Source organism: Glycine max, chromosome 12 (genome assembly GCF_000004515.6).
Source record: "Glycine max cultivar Williams 82 chromosome 12, Glycine_max_v4.0, whole genome shotgun sequence".
Classification (NCBI taxonomy): domain Eukaryota; kingdom Viridiplantae; phylum Streptophyta; class Magnoliopsida; order Fabales; family Fabaceae; genus Glycine; species Glycine max.
The window spans coordinates 3,669,949-3,690,818 of record NC_038248.2 but is presented as its reverse complement, the minus strand read 5'-3'; the positions used below and the strand labels follow the sequence as shown (position 1 = coordinate 3,690,818).

The following is a 20,870-nucleotide window of genomic DNA, read 5'->3' as shown; positions in this document are numbered from 1 at the left end:
ATTTTTGTCGCACTTCCAACCAAAACAGGAGCTTGATTTAACTATTTTTGTTTTATTTTATTATATAAACGACTTATAGAAATACTTACATTATGATAAGCATTTTTTTAATAAATATTTAATTAAGTTGTTTAGCCAAATACTAGTACATTATATATTATATATAAATTAAAACTAATTTATTTGATATACCAAATACATACATTATGACGTTTGTTATGTGTTTAGATCTGTGGTGCTGTCTTAAAAGAAAAGTTTGTTGCGTGTAGCTACGAATGCGCGTTGCAACTAATAGTTGCTCCTTTGTTATTTTACAAATTTAACTAATCTCTTGCAAAAACGTGGATTTCGGATTATTTTTTTTTTTGGCCGGGCAACAAAATATGATATTATAATATTAATATGCAAAAAAATGGGGTATAAGAAGTACCCAAAACAAAGTCTGGAAGAGCAGAAAGACGAAGAACAACAGCTTTCTAGAGGTATTTGTTCCAATAATATTCATGTTTTATCTTCGCTTATTCTTGTGAGTAATTAGACACACACATGTGATTAAATAGGCTGAAATTAAATTTAAATTATTTGAACAATATTTTATTCGATCTTTACATAAACAATTCTTGATCAAATTTTATTTATTTTTCAATTGAATGATTCAAAATCATTTTCGATGATAAGATGATAATTAAGAAAAAAAAATGCCTACCTACTCTGATATACAACAAAACAGACTTCCTACCTGCTCGATATCCAATTTTCCTTCTCTGAATGGCAGATAATTTGGACGAACCCATATATACCACTGCACACCATGTTGTCCTCCATTTGATATTTTTCTTTCTTGATAGGTACACAGTGTCATGCTGCGTAAAGTGCTTTTGTGGATCACAATGCTGCACCCTTTTGATGTTCAACCAAGCATAGCACCGATTCCATATAGTTGATGCAAAAGGACATGTGAACAAAAGGTGTTGAATCGTTTCCTCCTCCCCATGGCAGAGAGCACAAGAATAGTCTTCCGCTTGTAACTTGATTTGTCTTTTCTTAAGTTTGCCTCTGGTTTGGATTTTGTCCCGTATAACTTTCCACACAAAGATAGACACATTTGAGGTAATTGGAATTTCCCAAAGTCTTGAGCATAGAGGTAGTTTTTCCATATGGAATTTTCCCTGCAAAAGAGATAAATAAGCACTGTTATTAGTAAAGGATTTTGGATGTTGAACACTCGTTTAAGGTGTGTTCGTTATAGGAAGTGTAGTTTCTCAATAAAGGAGTTCATTATATCTGGAGAATTTATTCACAAGCATGCCAATTATATTTTTCCTAATTCAAAGCAACCATTACAACTTATAAGTCCACTTGATACTTAAATGGTTGTTACACTTCATAATTTCCCTTTTGTTCAACCATGGCATAAAACATCTTATGGTAACAAGAAAAGTAGAAGGTAAAGTCATAGTAACCCTATAGGCCCTTATTCCAAGCCTTCTCTTGTACACCCTTTGACTCATGCCCAAAAAAATTCTCATGGCAGCTTCATTCACCTCTTTCACTGACTTTTTCAACTTCTCCTTGATGCTACCATTGTTTCTTTCCAAATTGAAATGGTAACTGTTCACAAATGCCTGTCTTGCGTACCAAAATATGTTGCAATAAGTTGGGTGTTAGTTGAAGGGAGTAATCATCAGAATTTGCATCTAAACTGTTGGACAATTTGATGGGACGAACTTCGGAATTTCGCATTAGGAAGGGACAACTAGTACAAGAACATAATAAAACTCATAGATAGGGTAATTTTCTGACTTTCAATAAAAATATTTTTATTTTTTTTCTTAACCAATGTCCTTAATACAATAATCAACATTTTTCTGGGTAAAAGCAATTAAATGGATTAATTTGATTGCTTTGATACGCTTAATTGAGTGGTTAAACCATAGAGGAAATGAATGTGTTAAGGTTGGTTGTTTTGTTGCACCCAAAATTAACTAAGCATTGAAGTTACGGAGGATATGTTTCTGGTTGTGTGAAAGATAAGGGATCCTGGTGATGATGAAGTAAGGGTGTTTGGCAGTAAAGTGAGAAATTTGTCATTCTTTTCCTGTCTTTTTTGTTTTTTTTTTTTTAAATCTAATCTTACTCTTTACATCTTTCAGATGTCAACTTAACCTAACGTCCCAACTTTTTAAAGGACTAAAATAATCTTTGTTCAAAATTTAATGTAAAATGGACCTCCACTGAGACATTTATTGTATCATATTTTCTAGTATCATTTAGTAACATAAGTTTGCATGAGGATTAATTTCGTCAACAAACTATTATTTTAGGGATGCATTTGTCGAAATTCATTTTTTAAGGACTAGTCAACTTGATTGTTTTTTTTTTAATCTTTGAAGAACTAAAATGACATTTTACTTAAAAATGTTTCATTGTCTAAATTATTTTGTACTTGTATTTAAAACAAAAAAAAATAGTGTTCAATGGAAAATAACATTTTTTAGTGTACATTAAAGATTCCATTATAATAATAGGAGACTAATTCGTTGAAGTAAAAATTCACTAAAATAATAATAACTTCTCTGAATAAAGTTCTACTTTTGACAAAAACAAACTTATATCACTTCCATTGCAATAAAAGCTTCAATACAAGTAGAAACATAATAGCACAAATTACTTAATTGTTTTTTTTTAGACGGCTCAAATTACATAATTGAATTTTAAACAAAAGTTTTAATGCACTATAATTAAAATATAATGTTTTCTATTGGTAGATATTGTAAAGACGATCACTCTATATGGTTAAAAGCTTGACTATAATAATTATCGCATGTGAAATAAAAATGTTATAAAATTCTGTATTTTAACAATAAAAATAAAATAAAATTTTGATGTCTTTTTTACCTGTAAAACAAGGAAAAACATAGTAAATAATATCTATGGCTAAACAAATATATTTCTTTAAATAATGATATATGAACATCTATCTTTTTAAACACTTAACAAATACTTTTTTTTTCTCTATCTTTATCTCCATGTCAAATCATAATACATATTTTTTTCATTTTTTTCTCTCATTAAGTGTTAATTGACATATTAAGTGTCCAATTATAATTTTGTTTTTTCTTTTGAGAAACTAAGTAAATATTTTTTTAAAACCAGCAAATTATAAAAACAATATATTTTCTAGGCATAATTTTTATATAAAAATAAAAAAGGCACCTACCATCATATCATGTAATTTAAGATCATTAATTTGACAAAATGATAGGCAGTTAAAATATGCATATGCTTCAGAAAACGCAGGCGAGCATTCATCCAAACACTCGAATCGTCTCTAGTACCTCAATCAAGGTGAGAGCATTCTTCTCATCCCCGATTCTTCGTTGATCTCTTCACAAAACCCTTTTATTGAATCTGAATAGAACCCCACAATTATTATTTCATACAATTGAATTGAACTTCTTCAGCGTTGTTCATGAACTCCCTCAAGTTACAGACACTACCTTTCTGGCTTTGTTCTCGTGCAATCCCTTGAGAAAAGTTTCTGTTCTGTGCTTGGTGACGCATGCGCACTTTTTCATTTGGTGGGTATCGTTAATTTCTAAGATTTCCTAAAAATTGAAAAAAAGAAGAAGAAACCCTTGAATTTGGGAGCGTTGGATTGAATTGACTGTGTTGTGTTGTTTGATTGTAGCATTTAAGAAGGGGTTTTGGGAAATGGGGAAGCCTTTGTTTTATGAGATCTTGGAAAAACCTGCCACAAGTTGCATCATAGGAATATGCAGCATGATTTGGTTCTACATACAGAAGAAAAATATTGGGTATTCACATGTGGGTCTGAGTTATGAGACCGCTGTAGAAGGGCATCATTGGAGGATAATTACTTCTGCTTTTTCTCATATTAGTGTTATTCATCTTGTTTTTAATATGAGTGCACTTTGGAGTCTTGGGGTGGTAGAGCAGCTTGGTCACTTGGGCCTTGGTGTTGAGTACTACTTGCAGTACACACTTGTGTTGGTTGTTCTATCAGGAGTGCTGGTTCTTGCAATGTATCATTTGTTGATTCAAAGGTTCAAGCTTGAGTATTTTCGTCGAGTGACGGCTGTTGGGTATTCCTGTGTTGTTTTTGGGTGGATGACAATTCTTTCTGTGAAGCAACCATCTTCCAAGTTGGATCTCTTTGGTTTTCTTTCTCTTCCTATCAGTTTTGCGCCGTTTGAATCGCTTATTTTCACTTCGATCATTGTTCCTCAGGCGAGTTTTCTTGGCCATTTATCGGGCATTGTTGTTGGATATGCTATAGCATGGGGTTTGATTCATGGGATGAGCAATTACTGGGCACTTTCCTTGTTGGGATGGATTGCGCTTGTCTTTGTTTTGAGTTTGAAGAGATCTGGTGCCGTTGACCTAAACTTTCTTGAGATTGAATCTGTTACAGATCCTTCCCTACCATCTGTGCGGTTTTTGGCATCAAACAGTGGCAGAACACTGCAGATGAGTGCGTTGCCAAATGGAAATGTTGAAATTGTCTAATGTTAAACTGATATATCTTGTGATATCAGATGTTTCCTTGACACACTCAATATTGATAGCAATGTGATTCTAATTCTTCCAATATAGAATTTGTTTAAAGCTTTAGCAATATCCCTTTTCAGAGTTTGCATCTTTAGTTATGTGATAATGAATGTTCTCTGATGTTGTATATCCATTTGTTGAAGTGATACTGCTCGTTGCAAATTTGCTGCTACTTTTTGCCTTTTTGTTTAATTTGTGTGCTAGAATCTGAATCTATTGCTCTCATGGACAATACTTTCATATTAAGATATATTATTACCCTTAAACTAGATAAATAGAAATTATTGTCAAAGCTCATGGACAATACAATCATATTAAGATATACAATACATAGCTTTGGTTTTTCTTGATTTCTGCTGTTTGTAACCACACAACCTGAATGGTAGGAGAGTAGTTTGTATATTGGGAGAATTTAATATTCATCTTTATATAGTCAATTAACAGGTTACTGCATTTCTGTTTACTTGCAAAGTTTATTGTTGATGTTATATCAAGTGATGATCATTGAATAAATTATCAAATTGGTAGTCCAAAGTTCTCTAAAGATTTTGGATATTAGTATGGTTTTTCGTAGTGTAAAGCAAGCCTCAATTTAGGAATCAAACTGGTATCCAAAGATATATTGATGAACTAAATTGATGTTAATTTTAAATATTAAGGTACCCAATTGATGTTTTAGCAGGACCAACTTGAGGTCTCTTTGAATCTTTGAAGGACTAATTTGAGTATTTACTCTAAACCATCGTACATCCACATTGAGCTTCTATGATTATCCTATCTAACTTGACAGTTTTGCATAAAGGGCATTTTTTTAATGAAACATTACTTTTAAAATCAACTAATTTCATTATTCGGGTGTGCAAGTATGTGACGTTTTAGTTGAATGGTTAAATGAAGTTGTCTTGGCTGATTGAGTTTTGGAAAGCCCCAATATGGTATGATACTTGGCAATCTGCGATTTGCCTTTAAAGAAAAGTATCAAGCTAATATGGAGATTAAGGACTTGTTTTTTCCCTCGAAATTAGATAGAATTGATTTGAACAGAATTAATTTTTAACTATTGAACGTAATTGTGATGTGTTCAAATCAATATTGAATCATGGATTTACATTAAAATGTGTATTTTCATTATAAAGTGTGAGAATTAATTTACAATGTCAACAAATAGGTGCTAAAATAGCAGTAATTGATCTGGCATCAAATCACATTTTTCTAGAGTTTAAAGTTATTTTGCTGCTCAAATCAATTGTGGATATTGTCTAAGGTAATAAAGTTCCAGATGGTAGATTATTTATTTAGGCATATACATGAAAGATGTGATTTAGGTAGGTGCTGCTTGGAATAAAAGATGCTCAAACTCAAATTGAGGAATATATGAGCAGAGAATGTTATATCAAATGATAAGTAATTGACAGATAATCGATCCAGTGTTATAAGATTGCTAATTTGCACATTTTTCTGTTACTCTATCCTTCCTCTTGGCATCTCCCTGCCTTTCAACTGGATAAAAATTGCATCAACTTGAACCTCTGTGTGTGTCTATATATCAGAGTTCCACCTTGATTTTAGGCGTAAAATATAATTGAATTGTAAAGTGTAAAAATATTAAACTACCAGAATGAATTGCTAAAGAAAATATATAGCTAAAATACTTTAGGAAATCTAAATTTCAATAAACAAGGAATAACCAGATAACAGCATGTATCGCCATTTGCGTTTGCATATAAATTTTAATTTGTCAACTATACATATGTAAAATCCGCAAAAACAAATTAGTATAAAAGATATAAATAATAAGTTAATAACCAGGTATAAAAAAAAAAAATAAGGCCATTCTAAATTTTAGTAGTCACGGGCATTAAGTCTTGTGAAGAATGCCTTTAGCTCTACCGTTGAAATGAATTGTTAAAAGAATAACAACCTGAAATGGACTTTCCGTTCCCTTCAATTCCTCCTGTATATCTGTAGACAAAACCATAATACAAAAAAGATTATGACATAGAGAAAATATAGTCAAGGTCCACTTATTGACCCGTTTTTTTTAACCAATTGATCACAACTTATTATGCTCAAGCTCTTTTGATGTGATTCACTTCAGAGTTGAAGTCACAGTCATAGATGTAAATTTAGAAAGAAAAGAAAGACAAAATTCTATAATCAAGATTAGTAACACAGACACAATGCAGACTGTTTTTGTGCAACAAGCTTACCATGAAACATCATAATATTTAACATAATACAAGAAAATTAATAAGTGATTCAGAGACAGGATTGGTTTCCATTTCTTTCCCCTTTCTTCTCTTACCCCTCTTACAAAGAAGGTATGTTTGAACCAAAAGAGAGGAAAGTAATGGACTAATGGTTGGAGGCACATCTAAAAAATAGTTGCATTTACTACTTAAAATATACTCTCAGGCAAATAAAACTGTGTTCTCGTGGATATTGATCAGAGTGACCACTTCCCCATCCACCTCTATTCATTGAGAGAAACAATAACAGAAAAAAAGCGGGTATGTGGGCAATTGAGAAGCACAAGTCCTAAATCTAAAGAGAATACTTTGAAGGTTAGTTTAATTTTTAAAGCATCTACAATCATACTAAAAGTTGATCACACATATTCCAAATACTCACCATTTCTTGAAGTCAGTCGAACTGTTTTTGTGATCTACAATTTTAGTATTTTGTGAACCAGAAGTAGAGTCATCCTCTTTAGAACCAGGAAGAAGAATCTGCCCTATTGACTTCCACAATCTTTTAGATAAGGATTTTTGTAAACCACCAGTGCTCAAAACAGATGATGGGTCAATTTGTCTAGCTGAAGCAGGATTGAGGTTAGAAAATCTGAATGCACCTAAGAGTTTTTCTGGAAGCTCTGACTCAGTTTGGCTCTCAATAAGGAAAGCCAGATCAACAGTCAAAGTTGTCACATAACCAAATGCCAAATGAACTATAGCAGTTGCCACCATGGAAGATCCAATATCAATATCTACTTCTATGAAATTCTCTGCCACACAGTATTTACAGAAAAGGGCACGCCCAATTATGCATATCGCTTGCTCTCCAACCGCTTTTCTCACAATCCAAGGACCATTGACAATGTTGGCAATCATCTTAAGCCTTGAGTTTCTGAAAGCATCATCACCTTTCAAGAACTTGTCCATTAGTGACCCCTCAGCAATAGGCTCTTTGTTTGTAAAATATGCCACCGCACTGTAGTTATCCTTGGTTGGGAGTTGAATATTGAATGCCCAGACAAAAGGTTTATCACCAGCTGGAAACTCATTATCAATGACCTTCCTAACCCGGCTATTCGAATGCTTCAATATCTCACCCATTTTCACTGAACTTTTAATCCAATCAAATCCAAGAGGCTTGAGCAGATAATCACCAGCAGGAATCTTAGCCTTTGTTGTTAAATACTCAGGACCTCTAATCTTGAATGCAGCTCCAGGAGGTGAAGCCCAACCATTTGAACAGTTATCTGGATCAAGGAGTGGAATGGATCCTTCAGATTTTATTCTATCTATCCATTCAGATTTCTTTGGATCATCAGGGCCGGCCATAATGTTTTACTGTTTCCAAGCTATACACAATATAAACTTACATTAACGAAAAAGAATTGGCAACAACACAAATATAAGGTAATATGATGATGCATGTATATGTCAGAAGTAATCTAAAACTGCATAATGTGAATTATGTACGTGTACGCATATTCCAAATTCAGATAATTAGACATGCAAACTTGTACACGCACAATGCAGAGGATTTGTGAGCAATGAGGAGCCTCCGCAAAAACTAATTATATCACAATTGAGATCTGAAATTAGGGTTTTGTGATGCGAATTTAGGATATGTTTGCTCCAGGAATCAAGATCAGGAAAAGCTTTCCTATTTTTCTTTTTTTTTTCTAATAAGTTTTGCAAACTTTTTTTTTTATTTAATTTTTTGTTTTTGCTTTCTTTCTATTTTTGATTTTTGGGAAAATTAAGTTGTTGGCTCCGAAGGATAATCGATTAGCGCCCAAGGGGCATAGACTAGACTTTTTTTTTGTTATTATTAAAACCCTTTACATTTTGGTACGAGCCCACAACACTGAAAGTGTATATTTTAGAAGTTAGAACTCTAACTGAATTTAAGCTAGAACAATTTGATGTCAGACTATTTATGCATTCGATGTTAAAACCTTTTATTAAGTTTATTTTCACTTTATTATTATTATTATTATTATTATTATTGCAAATATGAAAGTATGCACGTGTAAGACAAGCAATAATAGATGTGGCTTAACCTTGACTTTGCTCGAAAACATTGTTTGTGTCCTAAGACTTAAGAGTTCTTTCCAACACAAGTCACAGAATGCGATCAACAGTGGACATCCTTGATGCTGTCACGAGCAATGCGTTTGCAAATAAGAAACTACTGGCAGGCTTCTTTGGTTTGGCTCAATCACATTGCCACCCTCCTTTATCAGTAAATTATAGTTGCCTCACCCCAAATTCATTCTCAATTTTCATGATATAATGTATTGTATATATGATTTAGGTTATTTATAGGAAAAGAAAAAACTAAAATAAAATGAATTAATTGTCTCTCATAAATTAGAATTAATTTATACATCTCATTATTAAAAAAGTTAAATATGAAAACTTTTATAAAAGTTAAATCCATGAATTGATTCACTTATGGGAGAAACTCAATTTATTTTATCTTATACATAAGTGCTTGTATTCAAATTTATCAAAAGTTCTTAGTAAAGTATGGCTGCTAGCATAAGTGAGTTAACAACGATATTGGTTATTAAAATGACTTTGAAGACTCTCATGCCTTTACTATTCATCAGCTCAGTGTTATTCTTTTTCAACATTGAGAGTGATTTAAAACTTATAATATCCCTACATTCATTCCGCAGCCTCTTTAAATACAAAAGTAGAAGTACTTTTAAGAGCTTTTGAAAGCTTCTCTACCGGAAAAAAAACACTATATTTCTAATAGCGAAACTCTCATAAACACTTATTGTTTATATCCAAACAAATAAGTACGAATAACATCATTATAAGTTATAAACTCCATACTTCATTACGACAATTGAGTTCATGTCAAAAATGGTATAAAAATGAAAGTTTTGTCAGTTGCTTATGGTTGAGAACAGTAATAATTAATATTGGGAAGAAAACCAGGGGAGGTGGATCCAAAGTTAGGCTTCTGTAGTACGTAGAAGGCTGTGTGGATGGAATGTATTCAAACTCTCGTAACAAACAAATAGAGAAGAACATAGAAAGGGGTGGGAGAGGAAGAATTGTGAAAACGAAAAGGGGTACAGGTGTAAATTTTCCCAAACACCTTTATACGATACTGTTGTTATTTGATAAAAAAATAAAAAAAAAATTGTTTCTAGATTTTCTTCCATCCCATCCTGCAGACCTGCTCAAAAAAGTTTATGTATATTGTTTGTTCAGCATATGTATTTCCAGTTTACTCCAGTTTGGTTTCTAAAAGGCTTTTCAAACTTTGAATAAATTTCTACATATCTATCTATCCAAAAACAGGTCAAATATTAAATACTCAAGATAGCATTTTCATGCACATCCAGATGGTTCAAAAGTGAAAATCAGGTTATTTGATTAGATTATACAAAAATCTACAGTTGCACACTGGCAGTAAGATTAGAAGACGCCAAGAGGGTTTAGACATCTAAATCTATATACACATGATATATACCAGTAATATACGTATGCCGTCTAAGGTGTGTGCCACATCAACCAAAAAGCAAAAAATTCCTTCCCTCAATCCCCTTTACTTTCCCTCCCATCCGTCTTCTCCCTTTTCACCTAGAAGCAGACGTAAAGGAACAGCCAAGGCAGCAGAGTGACTTTACCTGGTTGTTGGGTCTTTCTTTTGCTTCTCCCTATTTAGGTAAGAATGAAGGCCTGTGAGTGGATAGAGCCATGGATTGCACCTTCCTTTTCAAATCATGGAAGCTATTTTGGAAGAAATGGGAAACACCCTCGAACTCTGCAGCAAGTTCTGCAATCTCATTAAAGTCCTTGCATAAATTGTCATACCTTTGCATTTGTGGCTTCAATTGTATCACATCATAACTACTCTTAGTACATGAATGTCTCCGTTTTATATTTTTGCTCCATCTTAGCAAGATATACTTTGATGGCACTTGTTTCGCCCTTTCTTGTGCAAATACAATAAGCAAATGTCTACACATGATACCTCTAAACTCGAACAATAAACATTTGCAGCTAAATTATGGTTGTCACGAGGAAATACAACCTCAAAAATAGCTTCATTTTGTTGTCCTTCAACTATTATGTCCTCCAACACATCATGAGTACAAATGCTTCCACATGCCCAAGGGACACAGAACAATAAATTTTTGCTCTAAATTCAGCTTGCACCTCATTAAATTTTGCATGGGTATAAGCAGATTGGAATAGCTTTTCAATCATTGAATTTGACCGACAATGAATAGTCGTGTTGAATGATCGTAAATCTGCTTCAAATTCTTTTTCTACCTTGTCATAGAGGGCAATATCATACAGTTGGACAAACTGTTGCAAAGATGTTGTTGAGTTGATATATCCATCAAAGAAAGGATGTACATTCTCACCTCGTTGAGTGGTAGACATTCCTGCCCAAAAATCCTTCTTTAAGAAAATTGGAACCCATCTACTTAGCTCATTGTACAACTCACTCAACCATTCATTGTCTTGTAAGTTGAATCCTTTTATGAAATGACTCCATTGATCTTCAAATTCAGCTTCTGTGAAGGTATCATAAACTACACTTTTCATGGCACTTTTTATATTCTTATTGTATTCGGTGTTTGTTTTCAACTTCTCGGGGATTTTTTTTATTACATGCCATAAGCACCACCTATGTTGGGTTGTTGGAAAGACTAGCTGAATTGCTTTGCATTGGCCAGTCACAATACCTTTTGGAGGATTGCCTGACATGCAACGAAGCCAGGATTCAACAGCCACACAAATGACTCTGTGTCTTCACTAGAGAGTAGGCCACATCCCAATAAAACATGTTGTCCATGATGGTTAACGCCAACAAATGAAACAAATGGTATGTGATACATTTTGTTAGATACGTTGTGTCAAAAGTAACCACATCCCCAAATGAATCATATGTTGCCCTACTTCTTGCCCTACTTTTTACATGAAAAAAATCATCCGAAGTCTATATCGTAGAAGAAATTACGATTTTTCTCCTGCATCCTTAAAAATAATTCATTAGAGCCTTACCATCACCTTCCTTTCCAATTGTATGTCTTTCCTTCAGAACATAATGTTTCACATCACCTTCAACAAATGATAAATTTCTGTGCCCTCCCTCGTCACAAGCAAGAGATTGGATGGTCTTGTTCATCACCACCTTTGCTTCATGATTGATTTCTATTGTTCTGTTCACATGCATGCTAGTGTTTTTTTTACTCTGACCATCATTGCCTTCGTAGGGCTAAGTTCATGAGAGCGGTCAAGTACAGCTTTCATTATGTACCACAGTCCATCTTTGAAGGAAACTGTAATGTTGGCTTCACAATTATTATTGATTGTGGCAATGTCTTCAAAGTGATTGGCACACAAGTTCCCTCTCGTGAACATGTTAACATAAAATAATGTAACTTTCCATCACGTCCTTTTTTTGAGCTTCTTACTTTGAAACCAAATCCCATTCTAGAAGCATACTGCCTATAAAATGATTTAACAGCTTCCTTAGAAGGAAATGACATCCCTGATGCTGGCTCGCAAGGTTCAAAACCCCCATTGATGTTATCATGCATAATTACCTCTAGCTCATGAACTTCTTCCATGGATTCAGCACCATTGTCTACACTGTTGCTTTCCCAACATTCATCATGGTTATTTCTATCCTTTATGGAGGCCGGCAACTCCAAAACCCTGCACAAGTCTTTTTCATCTTACTAGAATATTTGAATCGATATCAACTGCTATAGTAGCACAAATAAACTATTTCTACCTAACTGCTATCACATAGCATAACATTTTATCATATGCACACATCATCAAATATAAAGAACTTATCTGTGAAATAGGAAAGCAACACACAGAAGACAATAATTCTAACATAAAACAATGTATACTCTTAACCTCAGCCACCACAAGTTTATTTCATGAATTTAACACACAAGATCCAATAGTTCATCTGTATAATATCAACAAATAAATACTAAAACTCTATCCGAGATCCACATAGGCTCTTGCATGAACCACCATCAGTGAGTACGAAAACAGTTTTTTTTTTTCTTCACAACTAGGAATCTAAACCACACAACACAAGTTGGCCAAAGAGGAATTCACTCAATCAAACATAACACTATATATATAACCAACCAGTGAAATAATAAACCCTCAAACACAATATTTAATAGCACTAGCCACACACTTATTTCTCCAAGTTGAAGTTCGGAAATTTGCAGTCTTTAAGAAATTGTAAACACCCAAGAGCAAAAGCTAGTACAAGACATTTCATCAAACAAACAGGGAGCATTAGGGGATTTTTTTTATTTTTTATTTTTGGTTTTGGGAGCTGCCCTAATAATAAAATGAAAGAAAAAGGGAATTAGAAAGAAATAATAAGCATGGAATGATAAAACCTTCGTTTTTTGGTGACGCTGTGGAGAGGAGTGGTGTTGGTTTCTTCTGGGACACCAACGTAAGAGGGAGTCGCAAGCAAAAGGCTAACATAAAATCTAACGACAAAAGAAAACAGAAACAGCAGTTAGTTGCCTCACATCATAGTGCATTCTATGTAGCTGGAAATAATAATAAGGGCTAATTGGGTCGGTTTAATTTAGCCAAAAAAATAGATTAGGCTGTTCTCGTAAATTAAAGGAAACTGATTTCCAAATTTAAATTAATTTTCACGTTTATTTTTTTATTTGTTTAAACAAATTTTTAAATTTATAAATTGAATAACTTAATAACTTAATTGACCCATCAAACGTCTATTAAAACATCAAATACATCGTCTGTCAAACAATAAATAAAAAACGTCAAATACATCTTATAAATGTATAAAAGACATTGAAAATAATGTACTTAAATTTCTCAGCCCGAATAATCAAAGTCAAAGTCACCTTTATATTGCAAATCTAAATATCTATTTTTGAATGAAAGTGTTTTAGAAAACTATTTGCGTCCACATTTATTTATGTCACGTTTCCTGCAGCAATCATTTAAACTTTTTAATTATAACTTTATTCCTTTTTAAATACTATTATTTAAATTTGATTTAATTTAAATTTTCAATCTTAATATTCTATATCAAAATAAAGATATTTTTCCTTTTAAGATAATCTAAATTTTAAGATTATTAATTAATCTTAAATTGAACATAATTTTTTAAATTTTAATACATTATATCAATAAAGATATTATATCTCAATGGGTTAATTAAATTTTTAACCCTCAAACTATGGGGTTTTAAATTTTTGGTTCCAAAACTATTTTTTTTAAAATTTAGTCCCTAAAGAATTTATCATTATTAAAAGTAGTTTCTATCGTTAATGTCTTATGTTAAGTGATGAATTGTTATAAAACAAGACAAATTAAATGTCACGTGTATGACACATGAGTTTTATTATATTTAAGTAAATAATTAGAATATTATGTTATGTTATAAAAATGCAAAAGAAAAATAGAAAAGTTATTATTGAATCTAACGCTTCAAACACGGAGAAGATCTATGATGTGGAGCAACAATTCATTATCTTCATCTACAATCTATGATGATATTCATAGTTACTTAAATAGATAATTCTACCCTTAACAAAATTATTAATGACAAAGACTATTTTTAATAACGACAATTTCTTCAGGGACCAAAAATTTAAAACTCTTATAATTTGAGGACTAAATTTAATTAACCCTATCTTAATTTTAATAACTTCCTTTCCAATTTTAAAATTTTTATTTCTTCAAAAAAATTTTAAGATGATCTAAAATTCATTGTTAATAGTAACAATAATATTTTTTATTCTCTTTAGTTTATTCATATAAAATTTCTATAAATTCAAAGATACACGTATAATGCACCCTAAACTTATTTGCAATGAAGGGGCATTTGATCTATAGATTTTCTTTCATCCCTTACATCATGTTTCCTAGTAATCATTTTTTTTCTGAATATTATAAATATGTTTGGTATGTCTAAAATATTTTTAGAAATGAGGGACATAAATATTAAAAAAAGCTTTTCCTCTATATCAGAATCTTGAATTCCCACCCCCTCAGGGAAAAGTTTTACTGAGAAATTTAATAAAAATGATTCCTGAGAATGTAAAATTTCTGAGAATAATTATAAAAATTGTTAGAGCAAATGTAGAAATTTAACATCAACAACCTAAAAGAAACTTGAATGGAACCCCCTCTGTTAAGTGCCAGACAACCCAAGTGTTTTCGGTGGGATGCTAGTTTAGGAGAACATACAGCAATTCCCGCGGAAATTGTGAATCTAAACAGACCACTTGTGCAGGCATAGCCATAGGCGAAAGCAATTGAAAGACTTAACAAACATAAATCCGCCCCGCTGATCCACAACCAAAGGTGGCAAAGAATTTTGCATAGCCAAGATCCAATGCATAATTCTCAATCTCTAACTAGGACTATCTGTAGTGTTTCATGAATAAGAAATATAATGACTGTGACCTAAACAAACTCTAAACAAAAGGGTAATTAAAAGTGATGAAGAGAAAGCAATTTGTAGTCTCTAAAATCCTCTGCCGCAGAAGGATTTACATTTGATGAGGTGCTATCTGTGTCCCCTCCCTATTCATGTCCCCCGTTTGTTGATGTTACTGTTCCTGTTGCTGCTGTTTGTTGTTGCTGTTGCTGCTGCTGTTGTTGTTGCTGTTGCTGCAGCTGTTGTTGCAGTTGCAGCTGTTGTTGCTGCTGGTGAAACTGTTGTTGCTGCTGAAGTTGATGCTGAAATTGCTGTTGCTGCTGAAGTTGATGCTGCTGCTGCTTTTGGGAATGAATTTGAAGTTGTTGAAACTTTTGTGCAGCTAAAAGAGTGTGCATAGCCTGATTGTTGGGATAGAATTGTTGCCCCCCACCAAATGAAGCAAAATTAACCGGTCCTCCATTCGGCATAACTTGTCCAGTCAGTGCTTTCAAATGCTGAATTTCTTCTTTTAATGCATCATTTAATGCTGTAGGAGGTAGAAAAAACACTGAGTTAGTTCTTGTGACCGAGGAACTAAAATCAGGACAAAGTCTCCATTGAATGGTAAATTTGAATTTTATCAATTCAATCAGGACGAACTCTCCATGCACATATATTCAAAACAGAATCGTGAAATTGCATTTCCAAGCAGAAGAGTATGTTTCAAATGCACCCAAAAAGCCAACCAATCAACCAACAAAATTTTGCAGGCAGCTTTTTACACTTGGAAAGTGGCTTTATATAAGACAAATGTATTAGTTTTAAGGGCAGTCTTACTAATGTCATAAAAGGAATGCACAAACTTTTAAATGTAAAGGTAAAAACAAAATACTGTAAATTAGCTCATCAGCTTAAATTGTAATTTCCAAGTACCATAATCAGTTTTATATTTTTCCTTTCCTAGTTCTGAAATAAATTGAAGTTCTATTCAACTAAACCACTGTTTTCACACAGCTGATTACCTACCAATCATTACACATGCTATTGAGCAACCCCCTCCTCTTTCCAGAAACAAAGAAAGTTGATCAAATCATTGTCTCATAAAGGTAAAATTATATATCAGCAAAAGTTGCAAGTCATGGCTTACAATGGTCTGCCAATTTTATTTTTATTTTAAAATTAGAGAGATAGGAGAAGAAAAAGGTAGAGCAATAGCCTCAAACGTTTATAACAGCATGAGCTTACCATCTTGCAAGTGGACCTGTTGCTCCATGGTTTGCAATCGCAACTTCAACTCACTGTTCTCAGCAGTCATTCCATGTGTATCTCTCTGCTCATAAGAGACACAAATACATTGATTATAATATAATCCCCACTATTTGCTTTTCAGTCAGGAGACATAGTGGCATTAGTAGACCACTAAGAGAACAGAATGTCCAACACATTTAAACAGCTGTCTGAAGTTCACAGAAGTTGATTATTATAGAACAGAAAAGTTTACAACATAAGATGAAAATGGTGAGTTAAGGAAATACCTGCAAAAGAGTTAATTGTGCAGACAAGGATGTTGCTTCAGTTTGCAATGTCTGCACTTTCCTTTCAAGCTCGGAAATGTAACGCATCTTCCTTTCTTTTGATCTTGCAGCAGACTGTCTATTTGCCCATATCCTATCACACACAATGCAGCAGATTATTAGTCACAATGGAAAGGCTTTTTTTACTTTTAATAAAAAAAATTGGTGGTAAGCAAGGTTATCAATAGTGTTTTACGGTGGTTGGTGGTGAGCACCACCATGCAAATATGGCAGATGGTGTGACAGACAAAAGAAAAATATATTTATATAAAAACTGAAGAAAAAAAACAGCAAAATAACATATGACAAACTAAAATTCATAACATTCATAATTCCATGATTCTCATCACATAAAGTCATAAGCATAATTAATAAAAACACCATCAAAAAGGATAAATAACAACTAACGAAGAGTCAATATTAAAGACACAATGACAAATTATAAAACTAATCATCCTCATCTTCATCCCCCTCCTCCAAAGACACATTCTAAAATTATTAAAGCACATAATTGAAAATCTGAAATTAAAAAAAATAAACAGAATTGAAAATCTGAAATTTCAAAAAAACAGAGCACCAACATAAACAGAATACCAGATGAAGAACATTTGAAAAGAGGAGAAAAAGGAGAGAAAAACAGTTGAGGAAGAAAAAACGAAAAAAAAAAACAGCACTGTTGTTGCCGGATAGAGGTTGTTGTTGGAAATTGGGTTCATGGTTTGCATGGGGGTCACTAGGGTTCATTTGAATGGGAGAGAAATAGAATCGAATGGGAGAAATAAAAGCCGATTTCCCCTCTTTTGCAATTAGTTTTGCTACAGCACCTACTGCTCTAGCTAATTGTCCACCCTTTCCGAGTGTGATTTATATGTTATGTATGGCCGTGTGAGAAATGATTGCCTTGGGTCATTACAAATGGGCTGACCCAAGCCCAAAATTTTGAGAAGAAAAAGAAAGGGGGGGAAAAGCTGCCACAATATTGGTGAACACTGCTATAAAACGCCAAATAATGGACAACAGATTGCAGGGTCCACTGGTATATTACAGGAACAAAATGCCGTCATGGCACCGCCATAATAACGGTTATGCAATAACACTGGTGGTAAGTGTTTTTAAATCAAGTATTGAGAGATGACAGATAGACAGTACACCCTCCAATTTTAAAATGCAAGTGCGAACAAAAAGGGGCAAGTGTGTCCAACAGACTAGGAATACAGAGATTTCACATATATACGAGCTGGAATGTTGATTTAGTAGAATAGGAAGGTGGATAGATGGTTCCTTCTTAGAAGGGCATTTCATATAAGCAATTTATTCCACAAAAACACATCAACAACCCCATGCAAGGTGGACAGAAACGTGCAACAGTAGAAAACGGAAACCGACAACAGAATAACCAAGCCCAATGATTTTTTCCCGAAGTAATGGTACCAGAACTTCCAAAACTAAATTAATGCACAAAATCCTTATTTTGTCGTTCCTACTTCAACATTGCTTCTGAACCTAATTCTTCCCCAAAGCTGCAGTCTTTGCTAGAATTATTGAAGTAAGGCAATGTCTATGCAATGAAATTTGAGTTGAGACTACATGCATATACACTACAATACCACAATACCATCCATGCCAATTGGCGCAATCACAAGAGATATGTCACCACCACAACTATGACAGAGAAATGAAGCAAAATCATGCATAAAACCTATATAGATCAGCAGCAGGGAGGATCGCTTCTCAAATATCTAATAAATTCCGAAACAAGCACACATTAGGCCACACAATTACACGGCAGTTTTCCCCTGTTGCACTAAGGATGATATTAAAAAAACCAAGGATTTGTCCACGAAGAATATAACCTTTAAACAAGTTTTTAAGAAAATTGAATCCATTTTTTTAATCAAATCACGTTATTGGTATGGAGTATCTAACGGTTTTGCCGATTACTAATCTTCATTGGAGAAACTGGCTGGCCACCTTTAGTGGGGTTCTCCCCTCCAACTATGTTTTTTCCATCCACAAGACTCAAACATAAGACATTGGCAATTGAATCCATTTTGATCTACCTATTTAGAATTACAACAATATTAACCGGCACTATTTATTTTGTGAAATATAGACTTACCTCTTAGCCCGCTTGGGATCAACTAAGGCAAGCTCAGCAAGCTTGTCAGCAGACATAGCCTTTTTGGTGTCGATGCCACCGGAGACGTCATCGGCGGCGGAGGCGGCAGAGAGCAGCATCTCCAGGTGGATGGAGCCATCCATGGAGTGGCTGTGTTGGTGTCTAACCCTAGTTGACCTTTCATTAATGTTGTTGTGAGGAGGAGGAGGAGGAGGAGGAGGAGGAAGTGAAGAGGAATCGAGCTGATCGAATTGGAGGTAGAGGGAGAGCAAGTCGTTGTCGTCGTCGGGAAGGAGATCAGCGTCGAAGGATAGGTCGTCCGGTAGGGTTATAATCTCGGAATGGGCGCGTCTGTGGCCTCTGTTCTTGGGTGGATTCTCCGGCATGGCGCTTATGTCGTCGTGGCTGAAGGATGAAGATGATGATTTCACATAAAGAGAAGAAGGTGGAGGAGATTTGTTGTCCCTATCCATTGCCCACCAAATCTGTAATCTATAACAATACAAAATCAAATTCAACACACAAAATGGATCAGAGATTCCATTCCAGGTTCCCCACCTCTGCAATGCTCCTCTCGTTTCCTCTTTTCTCATTCATTCAGGTAACTGAATTACTATTTTATAAAACATTATTTGGTCCAGTAACTTACGAGTCCTGTGGGACGGTCAAACCCAACAACTTGTTATAGTAATTATTTGTTAATAAATGTAATGGGTTTAAATATAAAATATTTGAATATGTTTATTAAATTTTAAATACATTTAATGTTTTCTTTTTTAGACTTTTAAATAATTATTTATTCATTCATTATATAATTTTAAATACAAATTTTCCAATACTTGTCATTACTAGAAAAATTATATTTATATAATTCCTTTATAAGAGAGAGGTGTATACTTTTTTTAAGAGGGAGATGGGCGTATAGTAAAACAGTAGAAGTAGAGAAGAAATAAGAACAAAACAAAATTATATAGTCTCATAAAATTGTTATACCAACAACATGACGCTTGTTGATAAGATCAATATTTGGTATTAAATATATGATTTATTCAGTACTCTATACAAAGCACATTCAATGTTTTTCTTAGTATTTATACAATTATTCATTTTAATAATTAAATAAAAAATACAAATATTTCTTCATGAGCACTCTTCTTAAATATTCCTTTTAAATAAAATAACCACTCTAAACATTTATTTATATTATCATCATGGATATGGATTCAAAAAACTATTGTGCATTGTACCAAAAAACATTATTGTGTTGTGCGTGATAATATTTTTTGTTATAATTCATTTTCCTTACCGATTAAATATAATTGATAAACGGTCTTTTTTCAAAATTACTAAAATCAATATTATGTCCTCAACATTAAACTTTCAAATATAATAAACAAGTTTGAGTATATTAAGGGTGTTCAAATCTAAAGTAATATAAAATAAAAATCAAATCAATACATTTTATGTATATATCATTTGACTATTGTATTTTTTTAGTATTTTTCTAATGTTATGTATATAAATATATAATGTTCCTTTCTTTTTTAAAACGATTTTTTTATAGATATGTTTTTTTAAAATTAATGAAAAATTAAAAAAAATATTTTAAAAATTTTAACATATTAATAAATTATGTAGATTGTTATTAGTAATTTTTTTGGTGCAATTTAATTTAAAACTTAAAAAAAAAGTATATAGATTTTAATAAAATAACATTCAAGTAGAAATTGTCATGGCCAAAATCAAATTGCTACTTGCCATTGCCAAAATCCAATTGAACTAAACTGCAATATATTAGATTGGTCTGATTTGAATTTTATTTTAAATGAAAACTTAATCAAACCTAATTACACATTTTTTAAGTTTGATTTGGATGATTTTTTAATAAAAATTCGAACTAAACCACACCATGAACACCCCTATCAATATTATGTCCATCATAATAAATATTAAGGGTA

General features: G+C 32.9%; 3 protein-coding genes across 5 annotated transcripts; 1 reads left to right on the top strand and 2 right to left on the bottom strand.

Moving 5' to 3' along the window:
- Positions 1-278: 278 nt before the first annotated feature.
- Positions 279-4,744, top strand: LOC100818954 (RHOMBOID-like protein 13). 3 transcript variants are annotated; one of them, XM_006592083.4, is made up of 3 exons: positions 3,022-3,348; positions 3,465-3,581; positions 3,692-4,744. In XM_006592083.4, exons 2-3 carry the CDS (start codon positions 3,563-3,565, stop codon positions 4,528-4,530), a joined length of 858 nt encoding a protein of 285 aa, XP_006592146.1. In that variant the 5' UTR covers positions 3,022-3,348; positions 3,465-3,562; the 3' UTR covers positions 4,531-4,744. The 3 variants fall into 3 exon arrangements, with proteins under 3 accessions (XP_040863330.1, XP_006592146.1, XP_003541163.2); XM_041007396.1 differs by adding an exon at positions 279-482 and having other exon boundaries at positions 849-4,744; XM_003541115.5 differs by having other exon boundaries at positions 3,022-3,581.
- Positions 4,745-5,908: 1,164 nt separating this feature from the next.
- Positions 5,909-9,146, bottom strand: LOC100795873 (protein ENHANCED DISEASE RESISTANCE 2-like). The gene is made up of 3 exons (XM_026124633.2): positions 8,330-9,146; positions 7,204-8,155; positions 5,909-6,534 (listed from the first exon to the last, which is right to left on the bottom strand). Coding segments are annotated over exons 2-3 (933 nt in total). The 5' UTR covers positions 8,136-8,155; positions 8,330-9,146; the 3' UTR covers positions 5,909-6,533.
- Positions 9,147-15,162: 6,016 nt separating this feature from the next.
- Positions 15,163-19,521, bottom strand: LOC100810942 (probable transcription factor PosF21). Its single transcript, XM_003541108.5, has 4 exons — positions 18,913-19,521; positions 16,755-16,887; positions 16,465-16,549; positions 15,163-15,766 (listed from the first exon to the last, which is right to left on the bottom strand). Exons 1-4 carry the CDS (start codon positions 19,503-19,505, stop codon positions 15,384-15,386), a joined length of 1,194 nt encoding a protein of 397 aa, XP_003541156.2. The 5' UTR covers positions 19,506-19,521; the 3' UTR covers positions 15,163-15,383.
- Positions 19,522-20,870: the final 1,349 nt, after the last annotated feature.